At 37.3% G+C, this 22,390-nt stretch overlaps 1 protein-coding gene across 1 annotated transcript; it reads left to right on the top strand.

The window, feature by feature from the left end:
• Window positions 1–5: 5 nt before the first annotated feature.
• Window positions 6–21,222, top strand: LOC134740584 (sodium leak channel NALCN). Its single transcript, XM_063673107.1, has 35 exons — window positions 6–320; window positions 434–619; window positions 1,077–1,300; window positions 1,852–1,980; window positions 2,402–2,547; window positions 2,823–2,931; window positions 3,619–3,818; window positions 4,351–4,511; window positions 4,955–5,122; window positions 5,448–5,639; window positions 5,992–6,129; window positions 6,444–6,650; window positions 7,056–7,291; window positions 8,364–8,486; window positions 8,705–8,893; window positions 9,339–9,518; window positions 9,721–9,841; window positions 9,921–10,052; window positions 10,389–10,556; window positions 11,061–11,128; window positions 11,203–11,343; window positions 12,196–12,316; window positions 12,714–12,847; window positions 13,849–14,014; window positions 14,379–14,573; window positions 14,952–15,169; window positions 16,423–16,646; window positions 17,151–17,287; window positions 17,467–17,603; window positions 17,983–18,142; window positions 18,884–18,985; window positions 19,736–19,799; window positions 19,870–19,963; window positions 20,121–20,203; window positions 20,708–21,222. The coding sequence occupies exons 1-35, from the start codon at window positions 219–221 to the stop codon at window positions 20,881–20,883; spliced, it is 5,331 nt and encodes a 1,776-aa protein (XP_063529177.1). The 5' UTR covers window positions 6–218; the 3' UTR covers window positions 20,884–21,222.
• Window positions 21,223–22,390: the final 1,168 nt, after the last annotated feature.

The following is a 22,390-nucleotide window of genomic DNA, read 5'->3' as shown; positions in this document are numbered from 1 at the left end:
CTAAAGTAATAAACATTTCACACCACAAATTCAAATCGATAATTTGCTTCAGAGACTGAAAATGAAAGTTTTCAGCAAGTCTCTTGATTTGGTTAGCTTAGAATGTTACAACTATGGGTAAAGCTAGCGGATTCAGTTGATATTTCAAAATTACCAAGTTCAAGATTCCAGAATTGTATATAAAATATTACCATAGTAGTGCTACAACAGGGGATAAGATGCTAGGCAGAAAACAAAGTCTTAAAGGGGAACCAGTCCTCGCGGACTACGGTCCCGAAGAGTCCCTTAATGAAAGCGCTGACATAGAATGGGTAAATAAGGTAAGGAAGTTTAATTTGTTGTATGATTTTCAAGTTTGCCATCAGCACTGCACTTTCTCTTGCATTGCATTCCCTTTTATCATTTCCTAAACCGTTAATGTTTTTGTTTACAGCTATGGGTGAGAAGAATTTTAAGACTTTGTGCTCTAATGAGTCTAGTATCTGTATCACTGAATACTCCCAAGTCATTTGAAAAATATCCTTCACTTCAAACAATTACTTTTGCTGTAGACTGCTGTGTGACTCTATTTTTCACTGCAGAAATGATTGCCAAAATGCACATAAGAGGAATACTAAAGGTAAAATAGTTAAATTAAATTCTTTAGTCCTTATTGAACATACATTACCTGCTTCTGTCTGTGATTTTTTTAAATCACACTAAGTTGTATTCAGTTAGCTCTAAATCACTTCCGTTCCGACAATGGGTTATAGTTAATTAAAATTATCACTCTAAATTCCACCAATCATTTTCAGATTTACCTGATGTCCAGAAGTGATTTGGAGTGACTATATATTTTTATTTTTACTTCTAGTTCCTATTTATATAGTGTTATTATTTCTGTTAGATTGAGTCATTTTATATTATGGTACATAAATGATATATTATATGGTTATTATGTTTGGTATGGTGGGTTTTATGTTGTTAATCCTGTTTTAAAGAGTATCAAATTAGAGAGGTTTTTAGAGCGTGTGTTTTTTTTGAGAGTGAATAGGTAAAAGACAGATTAATAACTTGTTATTTCTTGTAATTTCCAGGGAGATGTAGCCTATTTGAAAGATCACTGGTGCCAGTTTGATGCATCTATGGTATTTTTCTTGTGGGTATCTGTTTTGCTGCAAATGTTTGAGTTGACATTGATTGTGCCAAGGTACAGCTACCTTAGCATTTTGAGGGCACCCAGGCCATTAATCATGATAAGATTTCTGAGAGTATTCTTAAAATTTTCAATGCCAAAATCAAGAATTAATCAGATATTTAAGTAAGTAATCTTCTATGATTTATCCATAAAATTAAATACTTGTTATATCTGTGCCCTTGTATATGTTATGGCTAATGCTAGAAGGTTAAGTAAACTTAAGTCTACCTGAGTTTATCTAAATATACTTAGGTAGAGTTAAGTACCCAAAGGCTTTTGGGTACAGTCCGAGAATTAAAACAACTTTAATTTGTATTCAGTGTTTACCCATGTAGAATAGAATAGAATGTTTTTATTCGTAAACACACAGACAATAGACATACATTAAAAGAACATAGTGAAAATAAAGTGTCACAAAATATATCATATCTGCTTTGATGCTTCTGTATACCTACAATAGTATTACCTACAATTACCTGATGCCAAAGTCAAGCTAAATAGTAGTTTTGTGAAGTTTTGTCATAACCTGTAATTGAAACTTTTTGTTCTATAAATATTAATAAAAATAAACTCACATTCAAAAGAACTATAGAAATACAAAACAGGCTCTAATCAGAATATCGTCAAGTGACAACCCAAACTCACTTACGTAACTCTGGTTTTTTGTCTTGCAGGAGATCAAGCCAGCAGATTTATAATGTGACATTGTTCTTCCTCTTCTTCATGTCACTGTACAGTTTGCTGGGGGTGCAATTTTTTGGAGAACTCACCCATCATTGTGTCAGAAACACAACGAGTCCTAAGTAAGCTATTTTTAACCACATTATCATTCAAGCGCTTTGAAATATCTTTTTTTTTACCTGGTTTTTATTGAGGCTTTGGACACTGAAATATCTTAGATGTATATTTTGCATCTTGTAGCTTGACCCCCATTTTTTTTTGACAGCATTTCCACTTTAACATCTCTACTAGCGACTCGCCCCGGCTTTGCACGGGTAGTTCAACCAATTTACATAAAACCTGTACAAATTTAGGTGTATAAGCCTTCCTCAATAATCACTATTGATAGGTGAAAACTGCATGAGAATCCGTTAAGTAGTTTTTGAGTTTATCGCGAACATAATGTATTGATTAATGCTTGTAATGTATTTCATTTGTACGCTTTATACCTACTACGTAAGTATGCAACATTTCGAAAATATTAATAAATATCTTAACTTTCAGTGATATAACAATAAACTCTCTGGCCATTCCTGATACGTTTTGTTCACCTGATCCTGATTCAGGCTACCAGTGTCCTAAAGGAATGAAGTGTATGAAACTTAACTTGTCCAAATACATCCAGGGGTTCCAAGGATTTGAGGAATTTGGTGAGCATATATGTAAATTGTATATTTGGTTGTCTTTTGATCGACAGTTTTTATTTGATTTTTAACATTATTGCTGTAATCATAAAGTCTGTGTTCCAAGAGACTTATTCTATTGGGAAGTGTGTTACAAATATGGATTTTATTTTGTAAGCGTTAAGATAAACCGAACTGCGCCGCGCATTTCCTTGCAAGGTGACCTTTGTGTGGATCCGCCTGATGTGTACAAATTATTAGTACATACTTTAGCTTTGTTAATTTTTTTTTTTTGTTTTCAGTGACAAGTTTATTTACAGTGTACCAGGCATCTTCTCAGGAGGGATGGGTTTTTATTATGTACCGGGCCATTGACTCGTTGCCAACATGGAGGTCTGCTCTTTATTTTAGGTAAGGCCACCAAAAGGCCACATTTTTCATCACTAAATATCTTATTCGCTGGAGTGTTAGTAGTCATACTAAAAAGTAATAAGCAAAGCGATTTCATTAATTCCTTGCAAGGGACATATTGGCAGAATTATTATTTTTCTAGTTGCGTGAGAGTGGGGCGTGGAGATCTACTCTAGTATTATTTAACCCTCAAAACTACAACTACATTCAAAAAGTCCTAACTCAATGGCAATAAAAATATTCAATAAAATTAATAACGAAATAAATAACGCCAAGTACGACAATGATTTTTTTAAAAAACTAAAAGATCGCCTCATTAGAAAAGCTTATTATACATTAAAAGAATTTTTTCACGGCCAATAATTGCAATTAATAAAGTACCTATACAATAATTAATACTTATATAATCTTGTACAAATCTCCTCTTGAATAAACTGTTTGCTGTACCCTACAGGGTGTCATGTTGTACACAATTCTATTGAATAGATTAAGATACAATGTGATATTCAATAAAGATTATGAGTATGAACCCCTTGACCGCCAAAGACGTCAATTGACACGCGCAGTTACAGCCCAATATGAACCTTCTTGCATTCCGGCAACGTTCACGATGACGCGCCGCCGCCGCACTCAATAGGCGTGGGGAATGGTTAATCTGCATTAATACTTGATACATTTATTTTCCAGCACCATGATCTTCTTCTTAGCCTGGCTAGTTAAGAATGTGTTCATAGCAGTAATTACTGAAACTTTCAATGAGATAAGAGTTCAGTTCCAGCAAATGTGGGGGGTGAGGAACCCGATAACAAAGGGAAGCACTACACAGTTTTTCACTGGAGATGATAATTGCTGGAAACTGGTCACTATTGATGAAAATAAACATTCAGGTAATGTAATTTACTCTCAACTTTTTATTGTTGTTATAATGGTGTCTCCTGGGGTCACTAATGCAAAGTATTTTACTAATAACTAGATATCGTAATAAATAAAATTGTAAAAATCGATTATAATTTATTAATAGCCAATTATTTTATAGACAGGTCATTTTGTCGACGTTTTTGAATGAACCAACACTGAAATATATGAAAAACAATAATTAAAAGTTGTTACACGAAATGCATGCCATACAGTGTCCACTACAATATTTTTTTATGATTAAAATTCTGTAAAGTGTATATTTTCGTGTATTTAATATTTATTAAGTATTCTATTTAGGACATCTTTATTTAGTATTTTTGACATTTGTAATAGGGATGATGATACATGTTGAATTTTATAACAAAATCTAGTAAAATATATAGCAAATGAGCAATTTATCGCAATAATAGAAGTTTGTTATCTAGCCTATTGTAAATGTGTGAAATGAATAAATAAAAAATATCGCTTTGTAACTACAGTAATTTCTTTTTAAAATTTTAGGTACTGCTCCAGAAATTTTCCACAAAATGTTAAGGTCAGCATACTTTCGGCTGCTAGTTATGGGCGTGGTGCTAGCTAATGGCATTATAACGGCTACTATGAATTTCAAACATGATGGCAATCCAAGAGAATTTTTCTACGAGAAATACTACTATATTGAGGTAAAGTAATAAAACTTATATTATTCTTTACAATATACTGATTTAAACTAACACGATTTTCACTCATAATTTAAAACTAATACGGGACTTAATCGCGTACAAACTTACGTTTATTTAAAACATCCCGCCACATACCATTGGATGTCGTGAGTGTTGTGTGTAGGCAAAGTGACAACCCTAGCGTACAAGTTAATAATCAAGATCAAGTGCGGGTAGTTCGCAAAACCCGCGCGGCAAGAAGATGTTGATACAATTCCTCGCCAGTCTGCCTGTGACCACGAACGTAACGTCACGTTCGAAACGTCAGGCCATAAATAAACGTAACTTTGTACGCGATTAAGTCCCGTATTAGTATTAAATTATTCTTTACAATATTTTATTTTTTAACAAGCCTTTTTTCATTGCTAAAAATAATGTGCTAATGCATTTTTAATGTATTACAGATTGCGTTTACTATATTCTTGGATTTAGAGGCACTGATTAAAATATGGTGCCTGGGTTGGAAAGGCTACTTTAAACATTCTGTCCACAAATTTGAACTGCTATTGGCTATAGGAACGACAATTCACATAATACCCCAGCTCTACATGTCAGGCTTTACATACTTTCAGGTAAAAAAATGTGGATTCTTAATCTGTTTTTTGTTTTCAAATTTTACCTACTACAATATTATTAAATTAACCTAGCTAAATTTGGCACAATACGATTTCCTGTAGCTTTTTTTTTGTTGGTGTTGTCCCCTGTGTCACTTGAAAAGTATAAGTTGTTAAAAATAGGGTTAAGGATAGGAATTATTTAATTTAACTCAGCAGAACGGAATACAATTTTAGCGAATGAAAAGACGAAAAACATTTTTAGAGACGATATTACAGTTTTTTTTGTCCACAGAAAAATTAAACAACAAAAATATAATTAGCCCGTGTACTTTATTTTCAGGTTCTACGAATTGTAAGATTAATTAAAGCGTCGCCGTTATTGGAAGGATTTGTCTACAAGATATTTGGACCTGGAAAAAAATTAGGAAGTCTCATAATTTTCACAATGTGTTTGCTAATTATTAGTTCTTCAATCTCAATGCAGTTATTCTGTTTCTTGTGCGAATTTACAAAGTTCGAGGCTTTTCCCGAGGTAAGCGCAAATTGATAAACTATAAATGAATTAAAGACCACATAATACAGACAGACAGCAAGGCTCCCTGCGTAGTTTGCGTGTCCTACGCATTCGTACGTAACAGAGTAGTTAAGACTTTCCAATATAGAGAGGTAGATTTAGACCAAGCTAAGTTGGCAGCGATTTTTAAAGCCCAGGCTGTGCAAGTGTTATTTTAAATGTCAAACTTCTATGAAATTATGACGTTTAAATAACACTTCAAAATCTGGGCTATCAAAATCGCTGCCAATGTAGCTTGGTCTAACTCTATGGCCATGCTAATTCTACCTATTCTTGAAATGAATACAGTATTAAACTTTTTATGTTTCAGGCTTTTATGTCTATGTTCCAAATATTGACCCAAGAAGCGTGGGTAGAAGTAATGGATGAAACCATGGTTCGGACAAGTCAGACATTGACTCCTTTGGTTGCTATTTACTTCATTTTATACCATCTTTTCGTCACATTGGTAAGAATTATTTTGATATACCTACTCAGTCACATAATATTTTTGGTTGAATCAACTATTTCTTTTTATTATTTTGTCCCGTTAGCCAGGGGACAAAAGTAGCTTAGTTTGTTAGAAGAATTGAAACGTGGTACACTTTCTACTAACATACTTAGGCCCATCATGGAAGGGCTTTTAAAGCAACTACCACAAAAAACATGTTTGGTTTATTAAAATACCATAAAACATAGGTTTTAAGAGTGAAAAGAAAAAGTTGATTCACTCTTTTACAACATGCTCGAAAAAGTACCTAATGAACCAAATCTGTATTCCAGATCGTGCTTTCGCTCTTCGTAGCAGTAATCTTGGACAACTTGGAATTAGACGAGGATATAAAGAAATTGAAACAACTGAGATATCGTCAACAGAGTGCAGAGATAAAAGAGAGCTTGCCATTTCGTCTAAGAATCTTTGAGAAATTTCCGGACAGCCCGCAAATGACAAAGCTACATAAAGTACCCGGTGACTTCAATTTGCCAAAGGTGATTTTATAATTTTCACTCATCTGTCATTGTTTTCTACTTATGGAGCTGTAAAATCAAATGAAAATTAACTACTGTAATTAGAATCGCGTAAATAATGGACCAATCCATATTAATGTTAATGTAATTTAAGTACTCTCCTTAATTTAAGTTTACTCATTAATTAACATAAAAAGGTACGAAATGTTTCGCTCTATGGCTTTAACTTTATCTAAGGCCGTTCCTTTTTTATACGGTTTAAATAGGAACTTTTTTAAATACATTCTAACAAAATATGATGTGATACTTTACTCGAGGTTTATTATTGGACGTAAATCGAGGTAAATTAATAGTTTGTGCTTATATTGTTGGCATAGAACATCCAACACCCTTATCAAACAAGTCTTTTTAACCCGGTTTTATTAGGTCCGTGAGTCGTTCATGCGCCAGTTCGTATGCGAAGAGCTCGAGGAAGAAGCCACGGGAGCGCCGGTGAAGCCGCGCGCGCCGAACGGCGACGAGTCACGACGCGCGTACGTCGGCGCCGACAAGATCTCCTTCCCGTACCGCAAGCGGTGCCTGGTTAAGACGCTGGTGGTAGCGCCGCCTTCGCAGCGGCCCAGCTCGGCTCTGAGGCGCCACGTTGTCGCTTCTATTATAGAGTAAGTGCCAGTTGCACCACCCGCACGACAGACTAATCAACGTCACCCGGCGCGCCGCGGCGGTTTACTGTGAAACTGTCCATACAAAAAAAATTGCGAACTCTTTAACGATGACTGACAAACAGTTTGGGGCAACCGACCCTAAGTACAGAACACGTTAGTGTTGATATTTTGTGTCAATTCGTGTGCGAATAATTGGAGGAAGAAGCAATGGGAGCGCCACAGATAATATCTTCATCCCGTACCACAAGCGATGCCTGGTTAAGACACTCGTTGTAGCTCCCCCTTCGCAGCGGCCCAGCTCTGTTCTGAGGCGGCACGTTGTCGTTTTTATCGTAGACTAGTGCAGAATTCGTTTGTGTAAATCTGTAAATTAAATTTTGTTCGTTGCCACGGTAACGTCGCTGGGGGCAACTTAAAAAGTAGATTTAAACGTGATATAAAAAATGTTACCGATCCATTTCTTTTATATAGGTTCATAAGATTAGTAGTCACATTTTTAGTATTAAGACTGCTGTGATTCAATTACAATATCATATACAGTTGTGTGAAATATAATAGCAGTCAATAGGAAAATGGAAATCTATAAGACGATCTTCGTCTCAGAGTGTACTAGTAGTCCATCATTCGGACTTTGGTGTTGATTTTTGACCGACTGCTTGGTTTTTCATGGGCATACATTGGCACTATCATTCGTTATATAATTGATCTAAAGTTATGGTTTTCCCCTAATTTTGATTTTTCTATTGACTGCTATTATATTGCCCACAACTGTAGGTATCTCGTGAAAATGTGCATCCTGTTTTGTCACATTTTTTGTACGTAATTCTTTGTGATTATTTTAATATTTCATTCATTTTATACTTTATGCCGCTTATTTCTTTTTCTTCAGAATCATTTCTTAAAAGCGTATTTTTGTTTATTTTGTTATTTATTTTCAGGTACCTATTGTTTTTGTTCGTGTCGCCGTAACGTCGTAGTAAAGGTTTTATTTTTTATATTTATTTGGTTTTGATGCCAAATGAATAAATGAATGAATAATTTATATTAATTCTGCCCTTTTTCATTGCAGAGATTCGAACAATCACCGTATGGTTCTAGGAGATTCTGCTATGTTGGCAACGGGAGGCAAATCGGGACTAAAGTCGCAAGGAACCATTTCTAGTGCGAAACAGTTACGGGTGGATCAAAAGAAGTAAGTCTATAACCATTTTTTGACATTTATTCTATAACTTTCATTTCGCCATAGTATCTAAAATACTGTGTCAGTAGGTGTACTGAATGGAAACGTGGAACAACAAAGATTGACATTGATACATCAATAATTGACCCCAAAAACGCCATTGTGAAATACTTAGTGCGAGCTTCAATAGCTCGACCCTAAAAGATTTTTAATTATTAATCTATTTCCAGGTTCGGGTCGCGATCCATAAGGCGGTCTGTGCGCAGTGGGTCCATCAAACTAAAGCAGACGTACGAGCACTTGCTCGAGAATGGTGATATAGGTGCCGCGTCCCGCGTTGTGCCGTCCTCACGGGCACGACCTCCATACCTTGACATTCGACTGCTGCAGGCCAAGCGACAGCAGGCAGAGATGAGAAGGTAAGGTTTCTAAAGTCAGATCACGCTAAGGTTTCATGCCATGTTCTACAATTAAAATGGCGCTCTTATGGAATATGTATGCATTAATGTCACTGCTAAGAGTGCTAAGTCGATGCGAGGTTAGCGTTGTCGAATTCTACTATTTATAGGACAGTTATAGTGTGAAGCAAAAAGTTAGACAGATGTGGATGACGCTGTACGGCGCCATACCTATGTTTTGTAATAACTGAATAGCGACTTTCGACAGCCAGAGTTACTGCATAATGCATGAAGCCGTACAGCACTATCTACATCAGGTGCCAAATTTGAAGCACGAATTTTTTGTAGGCTTTACGATAACACTTCCTTCCTTCCTTCCTCCTTCTAAAACACTTTGTTCACTTAAGTTGTATTTCTGGATTAAAACAAACGCATTTATTCTTATGGAACATGCTTGAATTGACAGAAATCAGCGTGAAGAAGATCTCCGCGAAAACCATCCTTTGTTTGACACGCCGCTGTTAATAGTGCCGAGAGAGTCGCGCTTCAGAAAAATCTGCCGCGCCATCGTGGACGCGCGGTACGATGCGCGCTTGCGCGACCCCGTCACTGGGAACGAGAGGAAGGTGCACTACAAGAGTTTTCAGTAAGATATTTTTTGTATTACTGAACAGAAGACTGAAACTAATGTTACCAAGATGTCCAGTGCCCGAGGCGGAATTTAAATCTGCATACAGTGCTGACGCCATTACCAATAGGCCACGCGGTCAGAGCGGCACCCGGCTAATTTCTTAAGTATATGCAATTTAACTAGCAGTTAAAGTATAAAAAGTCATATTATATTTCAGTAACTTCCTGGGATTAGTGACTTATCTGGACTGGGTGATGATCATGGTCACCACTCTGTCATGCTTTTCTATGATGTTTGAAACACCCACCTACAGGGTTATGGAAAATTTCGTTCTACAGGTAAGGGTTTAAACATTTTTTAACCAACCGCTTATACAATTACTTTAGTCGTTTTTGTTATGAATATTTTTATTTTCAGATTGCAGAATACGGATTCGTAGTATTCATGAGTTTCGAGTTGGCACTAAAAATCTTAGCCGACGGTTTATTCTTTACTCCGAAAGCGTATCTCAAAGATGCGGCAGCAGTTCTGGATGTTTTCATTTACATTGTAAGTAATTGTTATATTAATCCTTGTATTGTTTTATCCGAGATTTATTCTACAGTACAAAAGCAGGTTGATTTGGTAGTAAATTGGTCAATCGAATTGTCATTTTATGGGATATAATAACAGAACTTAAGTAGATTTATTTTAGTTTATACTATAAACTTTATAGGCGTCCTAATATCTTTTCAAGACATATATGTATGATTACTATGCCACTTTAGACTTTTAGAGGAATAAGGAGGAGGACTGGTGAGACTTTAAAAAAACTTCATCATCAGTGGACCTTTTGCCTTTGCAATAAGGTTTAAAAACTGTTAATTAACAGTCTGGATGGTCAAGGTATCGTTGACGTTCCTGTGCTGGATGCCGCGCCGCGTGCCGCCGGGTTCGGCGGCGCAGATGTTGATGATCCTGCGCTGCGTGCGTCCCCTCCGTATCTTCACGCTCGTGCCGCACATGCGCAAAGTTGTCTACGAGCTATGCCGCGGCTTCAAAGAGATTCTGCTGGTACGGTTGGATCAATATTCATAATTAACTTATGGCCGACGACGACGTAGGCTGATGATTTCCACGATAAAAACTATCCCATGTCATGTCTAATATATCTCCATAACAAATTTTATCTAAACCAGCGGTTTAAGCATACAGAGATAACGGACTGACTGGCAGACATTTACTTTTACATTTAAAATATTATTAGGGATAGGGACTTTGTTTCTTGGTGCCGAGGGCTACCTTAAGCCGGTGCGGTCATGGGGCGCTGAAATCAACCGAACTAGGAACCCAGTATTGAGGGTTTGGCGGCACTCGCTAGCGGAGGTACAAAGTCCGCTCTCGCACCATCTAAAACATGCTGAGGCCGGCATTACCTGTTGCTAGTTTTTAGTGATGTCTTCTGGGTCACTTTTATTATTTTATTAAAAACTAATATTATTAAAATTATTTTGATCGTATAGTTTATTTGAATAGTTTTTAAATGCGGCTTAAAATGTATGTTTCGATGTTTTACAGGTATCAACGCTTCTTATACTACTGATGTTTGTGTTTGCTAGTTACGGTGTACAACTATACGGAGGAAGGTAAAATTCGTGTTTAATAATTTTATGTGATTAAGTTCCTAAAAAAATAAGACAATAATTTTCAATTGCGATAGGTTAGCGCGGTGCAACGACCCCACGATTTTAGAACGAGAAAACTGTGTGGGAGTTTTTATGAGACGAGTGTTCGTTACTAAGATGAAGATCAGACCTGGGCCGAATGAGACGTTTCCCTCCATGCTGGTGCCCAGAGTGTGGTAAGAATATGTATTCATAGCTGTATAGGTACTATTTGTTTTATTTAAAAATTTAGAAATAGTTTTTTCTCAAACATGCAATGAAATATTGATATTATGTTCTTCATATTAGGCTGGGAAGTATCACGTTTCGGGCGCAGCTAGAAGAGAGGTATTTAATGAAATTTCATACAAAATTGCAGGCCTAGTCCGGGAAATAGCTCTTTTTTAATTTCCATTTCACATATACTTGTGAGAGCATTATGACATTCAGCCGTAAAAAAACTGTAAGCAATATTTGCTTTTTGGTTCGTTATAAGTTGATAAACATAGGTATAGGTGTTAGTTATATTTTTGTGTCAGTTTACTTTTAGTTTAGTAAAAGTAAACTGACACAAAAATATTTAAAAAAAACTGATTTCATGGAATTATTATTTCATTGCATTTTTTGAAAAAATTACTAACATACATCGGCGTTAAAGGGGGTTGGCCTCATAATATCCGGGCTCACTACGTTCGGCCGTCTATATGGATTCGGCCGGCAACCTCTAACTTCCCAGCCTCTATCGTAATGTACTATGAGTCCATCAAAACTAAAGTTTTACCGATTTAGCAGCGACTAAGTGTGACAGTGCCACTGTAAACATCATGTTTTCGTATGAAATTCATGTTTTTTAAAGTTTTACAAGTCAAATGTTAATTGTATATCTTGTTGGAGTGTTGGCCGAAACGTTAATGCAATTAACCATTAACCAGTACAAATTGAACCGTAAACTGTAACCGTCCGTTACGGTTTACGGTTCAATTTGTACTAATTAATGGTTATTTGCAATCAACGTTCGGCCAACACTGTCTTGTTATTGTTTGTTACAGGGCAAACCCGAAGCGATTCAACTTTGATAACATTGGCGACGCATTGTTGACGCTGTTTGAAGTTCTTTCATTTAAGGGGTGGCTAGACGTCCGTGACGTCTTGATAAAAGCACTTGGCCCTGTAAGTATGTAAATTACACTTAACGTGATATTATTTAAAAAAATATTATATTTAGTAGTAGAGTTGTTTCAAAAGTGACGCAAGAGACTACATGATGTCAATAACATCATAATGAAGTCACTTGAGTCACTTTTGAAAACAAAATTTATGTGGCAATGTGGATTAAAACCTGACTAATAAAATAAGATACCGTCTCTGCTCTGTCTATATAAGCCATACCGGAACATCTATCATCTTCTCACGTACCTAGATAGAATAAAAGCAACAAAATTTTGATCAGCCAAATGATCCTGTAATAGCTACTTAACTTATGACACACCTTGTTTTTCATAAGTGTTTTTATGAATCAAAACAGTTTTTGTGTACCTATGGTGTTCATTGATAAATTTGTTTGCAGATGCATGCTATCTACATACACGTGTATATTTTCCTGGGGTGCATGATTGGACTAACCCTGTTCGTCGGCGTCGTGATTGCCAACTATTCCGAAAACAAAGGCACCGCTCTTCTTACTGTTGATCAGAGGAGATGGTATATTCATACTTATTATTATACATATTAATTAGTGTGAACGTCTCATTATAACGCTAAATATTATATTCTGATTTAACTGCATAAAAACACGCATAAGTGGTATCCTGATTCCAGCGTCTAACGTCGCGATTTCAGAGCCTAAAAAAAATAACCCTATCTGGCAACACTATGGTCACCGTACTTCATTAAGTTCAGAGCTAATTAAGAGGCTAAGAGATTAAGATATTAATCTTGGGAGGGAAGGGAACTTCCTACCTCGGACTAAGCACTGCATATAATCAGGATAGAACCACTTCACGTAAGTTCGTTTAATCCTGTAATTATATTTGTGCTTAGTCCGAGGCAGTTATTACATGTAGATGTTCAGAGAAAATTAATAAGCATTATTTATTTACTTTAAGATGTTTTAATGGAAAAAAGCGTCAAGTATCTCACATTTTGTACCTTAGGTATACTTACTGTTACTGTGTTACTGTTGCTCCATTGCGTACCATGTAATCGCATCTTCAAAACCAAGTTTGGCTTCGCAAGTCACATTAGAGCGTTCCATGTTCCCCATTAAAAACAGCTGGGAGTCGCCGTCGTCGGACACGGCGAGGAGGACATTATTATTATTATACTTACTGTATTCTTAACAGTTATAATGAGATCAAATTAGAACATACAGATTAAATTTTAAATAAACTTAATCAGTGAGTAACAGTCTTATATAACTCTTATAAGCCCCTTAACTAATTTCTTAACAGTTAATCAACAATAGCAATTGTTTGTACTGTCTTAGTACACGTTTCAACTATTATTATTTTTAATAAAACGTAACTCAGGACTTGACCCTTAGAATAAAAACTCTCCTAAACACAAAACATATAACAGAAAATATAGCACCGTAGAGCGCCGTCTACTTCAACCTTGTCCTGGGGGCAAGAGTTTTTAGACCTTCAATATCCAATTTCCTAGACTTGCAACATTTGGTAATGGTATTGCTTTTGTGCGCACAGGTGTGACTTAAAAAAGAGATTGAAAATTGCCCAGCCGCTGCATTTGCCACCGCGACCCGATGGGAGGAAAGTGCGTGCCTTCGCTTACGACGTCACGCAGCATATAATTTTCAAGAGGTTCATAGCAATAGTCGTGCTTATTAACAGTGGACTGCTAGTTGTCACTGTAAGTATTAGTAGTGCGAAAAATGTCCCTTTCAGAAAACTGACAGATAGATTTAACCATTACAGTATATTACGATGCCTTTATAGTGCTGTCTTATTTAGAAGGGCGCATTTACGAGATAGAGATATTGTATCATACAGTAAAATGCAACCATGGTTTCTTTTCAAGGCAAGAAAGAACCGAGAGCTAATGAAAATGAGCTCGGAAAATTGTATTGAGATTACACCTGTCACCGTACCCAAGCTGTTTGAAAATACTGTAAAAACCATTAACTTATATTTATGAGAAAAAAATATTGTTTGTGTAATTTAATAATTTTTCATGTCCTACTATTTGAAAAGCAATTGCACTGTTCAACTTTCAGTGGTCTCGGGACTCTTCGTTGACAGAGCAGCTGGCGTTAGTATCAGCGCTGCTGACGCTAGTGTTCGTGGTTGAGGTGTTGCTGAAGACAGTGGCGTTCACGCCGCGCGGCTACTGGCAGAGCCGCCGCAACCGGTACGACTTGCTCGTCACCGTGGCCGGCTGCATCTGGGTGTTCATGCACTTCACGCTCAAGGTACTCTACAGGAGATCAGTTCGTTAGTATCGGCGCTGCTGACACTAGTTCGTTAGTGGACGTGTACGATCAAAATTCCATTCTAAATTATAAACCTCAAGGTCGTTTTTTGGTAGTCTAATTTAGACCCTTGGGATTCCAGGGATTAAAGCTGCAATTTTGCATTCCTTTAATATTTCGTTACAAGTATCATATTACCATCCAATATTATACATTAAAGTAAGTAGAACAAATTTGTCTCCTGGCTATAATATAACTAAAATAATGTACAAATATAAATTAAAGATTAGTTAACTGTAGTCTAATTCATGAATGCCCGTATATTTAAGTCTGATAATTTCACACTACATTGAAAGTGAAATATTCTCAACTTTACAGAATGACCTATCGTACTTCGTGGGCTTCATGGTGGTAATCCTCCGTTTCTTCACGATCACGGGCAAGCATACGACGCTAAAGATGCTGATGCTGACGGTTGGCGTGAGCGTCTGCAAGAGCTTTTTCATCATCTTCGGCATGTTCCTGCTGGTGTTCTTCTATGCTCTGGCTGGAACCATCGTCTTTGGAAACGTTAAATATGGAGAGGGGATTGGGAGGTCAGTACGGATATAGGTACTATACTTATGTAAGTACATACTTTTGACTATCCTTCATAAGATGTTCTTGCTGACGGTCGGCATGAGCGTCCGCCAGAGCCTCTTCATTATGTTTGGAATATTCTTGCTGGTGTTCTTCTACGCGCTGGCTGGAACCGTTGTCTATGGGAACGTTAAATATGGAGAGGGGAGTTTACAACCATTAAAAAAATTGACTGACTACATTCGTGACTATTGCCTGGTTATTGTAGCTAATGGCTATTATGGCCTACGAGTACAATGTAAATTCTTTTTTGGCAGCTGAAATAGATGGCGCTGTACTGTTCCATCAATTTTTTTGGTCACTGGATTGTCAAACTGACTTGACAGTTAGAGTTACCGCAAAATGTACGGAGCTGTACTGCGCCATCTATGTGAATTATCAAATTCGAAGCAAGAATTTGTCTTAGACTATACATATTACACTTATGAATGAATGAATGAATATGTATTTATTGCCACAACAGCGAATACAGAAAACACAATATCAAAAAGTTACTTAACCTATAAACATTATATCTATAATCTATAATCTTAACCTCTCTGTAACTTAGTAACTAAACATTTGCTGTGACAAATGGTTTGGGCATCAGCATAATGCCGTCAGCATAATGCCGCCAGCGTCAACTCAGCGTGAGTGACACTGCAGCGCTGTTTTTCAGCCCAGACCAAGATACCAATTAAAATAAATTAAATTCGCTCCGTATTTAACTACACAACACAAATACAATTCTCACTTAGCCAAATCTCAAACTTCAATGTATAGGTATATAAATAACAAAGTGCTGAAAATCTCTAAGACTACTCATCTATTTTTATTTATTTATTTATTTTATTTTTACCTTTGCACGCGCAGATTTGCCGTTTCCAGTTGTTTATTAAATATTAAGCGTTTGCAGTGTTTTTTGTAAATGTAATCAAACAACGTTTATATCTAATCGGTGGTGGTATATTGTTCCATATTTTTTAGGCAGCGTACCTAAAGCTTCCCTTTAACCCTGCATAATTATGCTTAAACACCATTAAATTTAGCTTTATTGTCTCTCGTGTCGATTTTCTTTGTGGAGGGATAGTTTTTCAAACAGGTAAATCGGTTTTTTAGTTTACACTTATACAGTCAATCTTTGTCATTTAGCGTGTCTTTGTTAACTTTAGCTTATTTGAAATAAGCTAAAGTTAAAGCTAAAGCTAAAGAAATAAGTTATTTCTTACAGACGCGCAAATTTCAACTCGCCGATCCACAGCGTTGCAATGTTGTTCCGCATAGTAACGGGCGAGGACTGGAACAAGATAATGCACGACTGCATGGTGGCGCCGCCGTACTGCACGCCCGCCGACAACTACTGGGAGACCGACTGCGGAAACTTTACCGCCTCGCTGGCTTACTTCTGCACCTTCTACGTCATCATCACGTATATCGTGCTTAATCTACTTGTGGGTATGTTACACTTGTATAGCACTTCAACTCAGCGAACCGCAACAACAACGTGGTTCCGTATAGGACTGAAACAAAGCACGCCCGCCGACAACTACTGGGAGAGCGACTGCGGAAACTTCACTGCGTCGCTGGCTTACTTCTGCATGTTCTACGTCATCATCGCGTATATCGTGCTCAATCTTCTCGTGGGTATGTTACACTTGCCTATACTTTTATATGTATAGCATGAAAGATTGTTCGAGTTGGAGTAATTACTAAAAATGCAGTTGTGGACAATTAGGGGTTACAGTGTCATTTTTATTTAGCCCTTTGGGTCCCAGTGCTTTAAATTTGCCCGCCAAAAATGACCTAGGATTTAAATTTAGAATTGAATTTTGATTCTCACTGCGGACGCCATATATCGCGTCCTTAAGGCTCATTAAAATTAAAATTTGAATAATTGTGTTTTTCTGGTCTACCTACCGCTGTTCAAATATACGTCATAAGTACAATTTATGCTTCCAGCTATTATCATGGAGAACTTTTCATTATTCTATTCAAATGAAGAGGATGCTCTGTTGTCATACGCCGACATCAGGAATTTCCAGAATACCTGGAATATTGTTGACGTGCATCAAAAGGGCGTCATACCTGTTAGAAAGGTAGGTTAGTTAACATAACCCATTGCGGGCACCAAACTTTTGCCTACTCTGATTTTTAAATGAATTACAATTTTAATAATGGGGTTTAGTTATGTATATCACTCTTTCGCCGGCCTTATCTATAGTTACTGCGCCATGAGAAGTAAGCTGTAATTAATATTTAACCTGCTTTATTTTAGGTTAAGTTCATTCTGCGCCTACTGAAGGGTCGATTGGAATGCGATACGCACAAAGAACGGTTGTTATTTAAGTACATGTGTTACGAACTAGAACGACTTCATAATGGCGAAGATGTGACTTTCCATGATGTTATAAAGTAAGTTGGCCTAGATTACGAGCTTTAAAATTTAAATCGCCGTCTTGTAAAATCGTGATTTAATTACGTAGGTCCTTAACGACGGACAGCACCTAACGTCGGCCACTCGCATCATCTCAAAAAATCGAGACGTGTAACTTTATTTAAAATATGTCGTTAATTATAATTATCTACACCCGTTAACCAGAGTTTAAATTGATATCGTTATGAGTTTAGCTTACTCTTAGTTTAAGATTCCGTTAGATCATCTGTCGCTAGATGCCTTCTCCTTAATTGAAAAAAAAAAAAGAAATGTTATAGAATAAACATTGTGTATCTCTAATATTAATATTGTTTAATCTGTATCCCATATGTTAAATGATGATGTAAATTGTTACAGTATGCTCTCATACCGCACGGTGGACATTCGCAAATCGTTGCAAATGGAAGAGTTACTCGCCAGAGAGGAGTTCGAGTTTCTCATAGAGGAGGAGGTTGCTAAGCAGACTATACGCACCTGGCTCGAGGGCTGTTTGAAGAAGATACGCGCTAACAGTAGCGTTAGTATTACTTTACTTATTATTTATATTGTTGTTTTTCTTCTGTCTCGTGACCCAAGAGACAATAGTGTTATTTAAACAAAACAAAGTAATTGGCTTAATATTCAAATAAAAAAGCTTACAATGACGATGTTGTCAAATTAAATATTTTTGTGTAGCCTTTAAAACATACTTTTCACTTCTCATGCTCGTAAAGTTCGACTTTAAGTAGTGTATAGGCGACATAAAGTTGCTTATTATGTTCTAGAGCATAAAGTAAAATCATCTATTACGACCCTTATTGACTTAGCAATAAAGTCCTGCATCTGCTATACAAACTGCCAGCCCTGCCGGCGCGCCCCCGACACAACCGACTACTATTTTCTTAAGTCTTGAATAAATACGGTAAAATAACCTACAATATTGGATATTTTTGTATATTTTACTCACAATCGAAGTGAAAAGTAGAGTGATTAACTCAGGCATAAATGTCCATTTTTATCGCTGCGCTGTTCTCGCTGCGCTCGGACCAATAAATTGCCTCGAATAAAAGTCGATCGTTTTATGCCCTTGCCCTTGTTGTACAATCTCCTATTGCAAAAGTGACCCATGAAAGATGTCATAAAAAAGTTGACGAACTGGTAAACAAAATCATATAAGTAAAAATTTTTGCGCTTCATTTTATTTTTTCTTCCAGAGAAAAATACTTCATCAACTAAGTAAATTGTACATATTTTATTAATGACTTCTCTTTGATTATAGAAACAGCAAACGAGTTTAATCGCCGGTTTAAGAAAGACTAATGAGCAAGTGGTCGATATGGCCGAAAAACTGGAGAAAGAGAAACAGGAAGCAGAAGCCCAGGTAAATACAATACAAATACTCCTTATTACAAATACATCTTAATACAGAAAACAATACAAATGTGTATTTTCTAATCTCATATTTACTGGCATACACACTATAGGTACAGTCAAGGGCATAAATATACATACATTCCCAGTTTAAAAAATATGTTTACTCTCTTACACCTTAGGCAATAAAGTCGTGTTCACATATTTTTGAGCCATTTGTCTGGATCAATTTTTTTGCCTTCGACTGTACACAGTAACCAAAATCTCAACAGTGCTTTAATCCAGCCCAATATTTCATTTCTGCACAATACCTATGCATAGGTAGGTATGTGTTTTCATGCATCAAAAGTAAAAAGCTAATCATCAATTTATTCCAGCAGAAGATCTTTTTATTAACACGCTTTTATTAGGTCGCCCTGTATGTAACTAACTATGTAATGGATTCTAAGGTAACTAATTTAACCATCTTCCCGGTTTCCGATGAAGCTGAAAATTTGCATATGCATGTAAGTCGGGTGACAATGCAATATTATGGTACCATCGAGCTGATCTGATGATGGAGACAGGAGGTGGTCATAGGAACTCTGTGATAAAACAACGCAACCTAATTGTGTTTGGGATTTTTTAGAATTGTCTCGATGAGTATTAGTTGCCTGTGGAAAAAAAGTACAGAGCGATAAAAGCTTGTACCAAAAACTTATTACACTTTTGTATGTAGTTTTGCACAGTTGTTTTTACCTATTATTGTCTGTATTTGCAGCAGACCAGCGCCAACGCCGGTCGTACGGAAATCACAGAGTCCACATCTCAACCAGCTATATCGAGTAAGAAATTAAACTTATGCTAATTATTTAGTTACTGAATCAAAATATTTCAATGAAGTTTATATTCCAGATATAACATCGTCCTTTGATTCGCAACCTAAGAGATCCTCCACGAAGCAGCCCTTCAAAAGACCCGGCTTACCATCCATCGCGATTTTAACGAGGTACAAACATGTTACCTATTTAATTAAAGTACCTATTACTTAGCTATATTTCCTTTATTAATACTTACAACCACCGATGTTTTTTAAACAATACTATTAGTATTATACCTGGGAATATGATATGAAGTTTTCTAATATTATTATCCGTGTTTCACAGGCCTGAAAGTCCGGAAAGTAAAAAGAGATATTTGCAACCGACTTTGAGTGATCCCCATCCGGCTCTCAATAAAAAATCTCCACGTAAGTCCAAACATATTTTTTACATTAGGCTTTAATTACTGTTTGCAATAAACACGAGGATGCGTTTATAACTCGCCAAATTATGCTATATGTATATGCCAATAATTTTGACATGTATTTGCATTAACTGGACACTCATTATCGAAAGGAAGGCAGGCTGGTTGGAGGGTGCATTGCATCCGTACAAAGGTTTTTTTTTATTTTATTTAGTTTTCAAAGGCACATACATAATTAATTTCAAAATTACTCGCCAAACTGCATATGCAGCCGAACATGCATATGTAGGTATGCGGTCGAACACGAAAACAAAGATAAAAACAAACATCACCTGCGCCAGACACCACCACCACTACCATCATCAACAACCACTACCACCGGACCACTACCAGATACACAGCGCACATCCTCGCTTCAACAGGCCTCGTATCACAGATTTCATTGATTCCAATCGTGTAATGATTGCGCGATGTGATCAAATGTGTCAGTAGATTGTTTCTCCCTCAGCCGCGGTAAAGAGCAACACGCGGCCGGCGCAGGCGCAGGCGCAGGCGCAGGCGCAGGTGCAGGCGCAGGCGCACAACAGCCCCGCGGCGGCGCGCGCCGAGCAGCCGGCGCTCTGCGACGTGCACTCCTGGTGGGGCGCGCAGCTCGCCCGGCACGCGCTGCTCGACGTCGACTAGCCTAGCTACTGACACATTGGTAGGTCTTATCTCGATGTAGTAAGGTTCAGGTTAAGGTTATTTAACTGGGTCGATGATAGTACAGTACACGTCCCAGAAACTTGTATTTACAGAAATTTGTATGCAGGGGGGGATTCCTTTTCACTGCAGCTGTCTGTACATGCGCGGCTAGTAAGGCAGATGTGTCACCGCTGGCGAATTCATTCACTTGCGAGGGCCAGATTTTATTAATTAAATTTTAATGGGAGAAAAATCATGCGGGCAATTTACATATATATATTTATATATATATATCGTCAATTTATATATCTTATGTTCGAGATGTAACTACTATTGTTTTTTCATTTCTCATGCTCTGAAAGAGGGTCATTGTCAGTTGTTCTAAAATGTGTGCAGAAAGTGATACGTTTCTGCGCTAGAGCATTTTACTTTCCAAGTACGATTTTTTGTCTTTTTTTACGATAAGCAATTGAAATTTGGTTTTAAATGGATTTGTTATACAATTTCTATTGTGATATTTGACTCACTATTCCATAAATAACGATACTTTTAAATTGAAAGTACTATTGGCGCTCGAACGCAGTGAGTGAAACTACCTCGGCAAAGATGAGTGCCTTTCATCCCTTGGTTAACAATCTACTATTTAAGCAAGACTAATATTTGAACAAGTAAAGCAAAGCCAATACAACAATTGTTTTGGAATTTCGTAAAACGTAGCCTATTTCGTCACCTATTAGCCGGCAGTAGGGGTCACAAAACCGTGCGTATTTCAGAAAACCGGGTTTTCGGTTTATATTACATGACAACGGTGTTGACATAGTCCTCCTTTCGGAAATAAACGCCGCTGATGATGCCCAACTCGCTAAACGAGGTAACATAAACAATAATGGAAGTACGACATACGCGCGGTCTTCCCTAACTGTCCAGGTCAACGTGAATTCAAATAACATCGATTGCAACAACATCGCCACAGCCAACACGCCAACAACAACAACATCCCGCGTGGCTAGTTGGCTACCGGAAGGAATAGTACCTAGATCCCGTGCTGGGGCGATGAAAGTGAAAAACCCTGTAAGGAGTTCACCGAAAATAGCAAACGCACCGTGGCGAACAGGCTAATTGAATCTCTAGATTCCGCCCGATCCATGTCCACACGATCATCCGAATCCATGAACTTGGCACATTTCAGCCGCAAAGCCTGGCACACTTATCCGCCTCTCCACTGGCGCTACTTCGTCACTGACACGTTAGCTGATAGAATACGCTCTAATGCCCCCAGCCACAAGTTGCACACCAAGACTACGCGCCCTACGCGGGTCAAGCTTCTAAAACTCAAGTCCACTTTCAGCCGGGTGGCTGTTACAGCAGATGAACAAACAGATTAGAAACAGACTAACAAGGCTTCTGGCATTGATGATTTTTCCCCGAATCCATTCAGCACACTGGCCTACGAACTCGGAAATGGCTCGTCGCTTCCTTCTTTTCTAACATCATCGTCTCGGCAATA

Source organism: Cydia strobilella, chromosome 4 (genome assembly GCF_947568885.1).
Source record: "Cydia strobilella chromosome 4, ilCydStro3.1, whole genome shotgun sequence".
NCBI lineage: Eukaryota > Metazoa > Arthropoda > Insecta > Lepidoptera > Tortricidae > Cydia > Cydia strobilella.
Note: the sequence above shows the minus strand (reverse complement) of the source record. Positions and strands in the feature narration are given on the sequence as shown.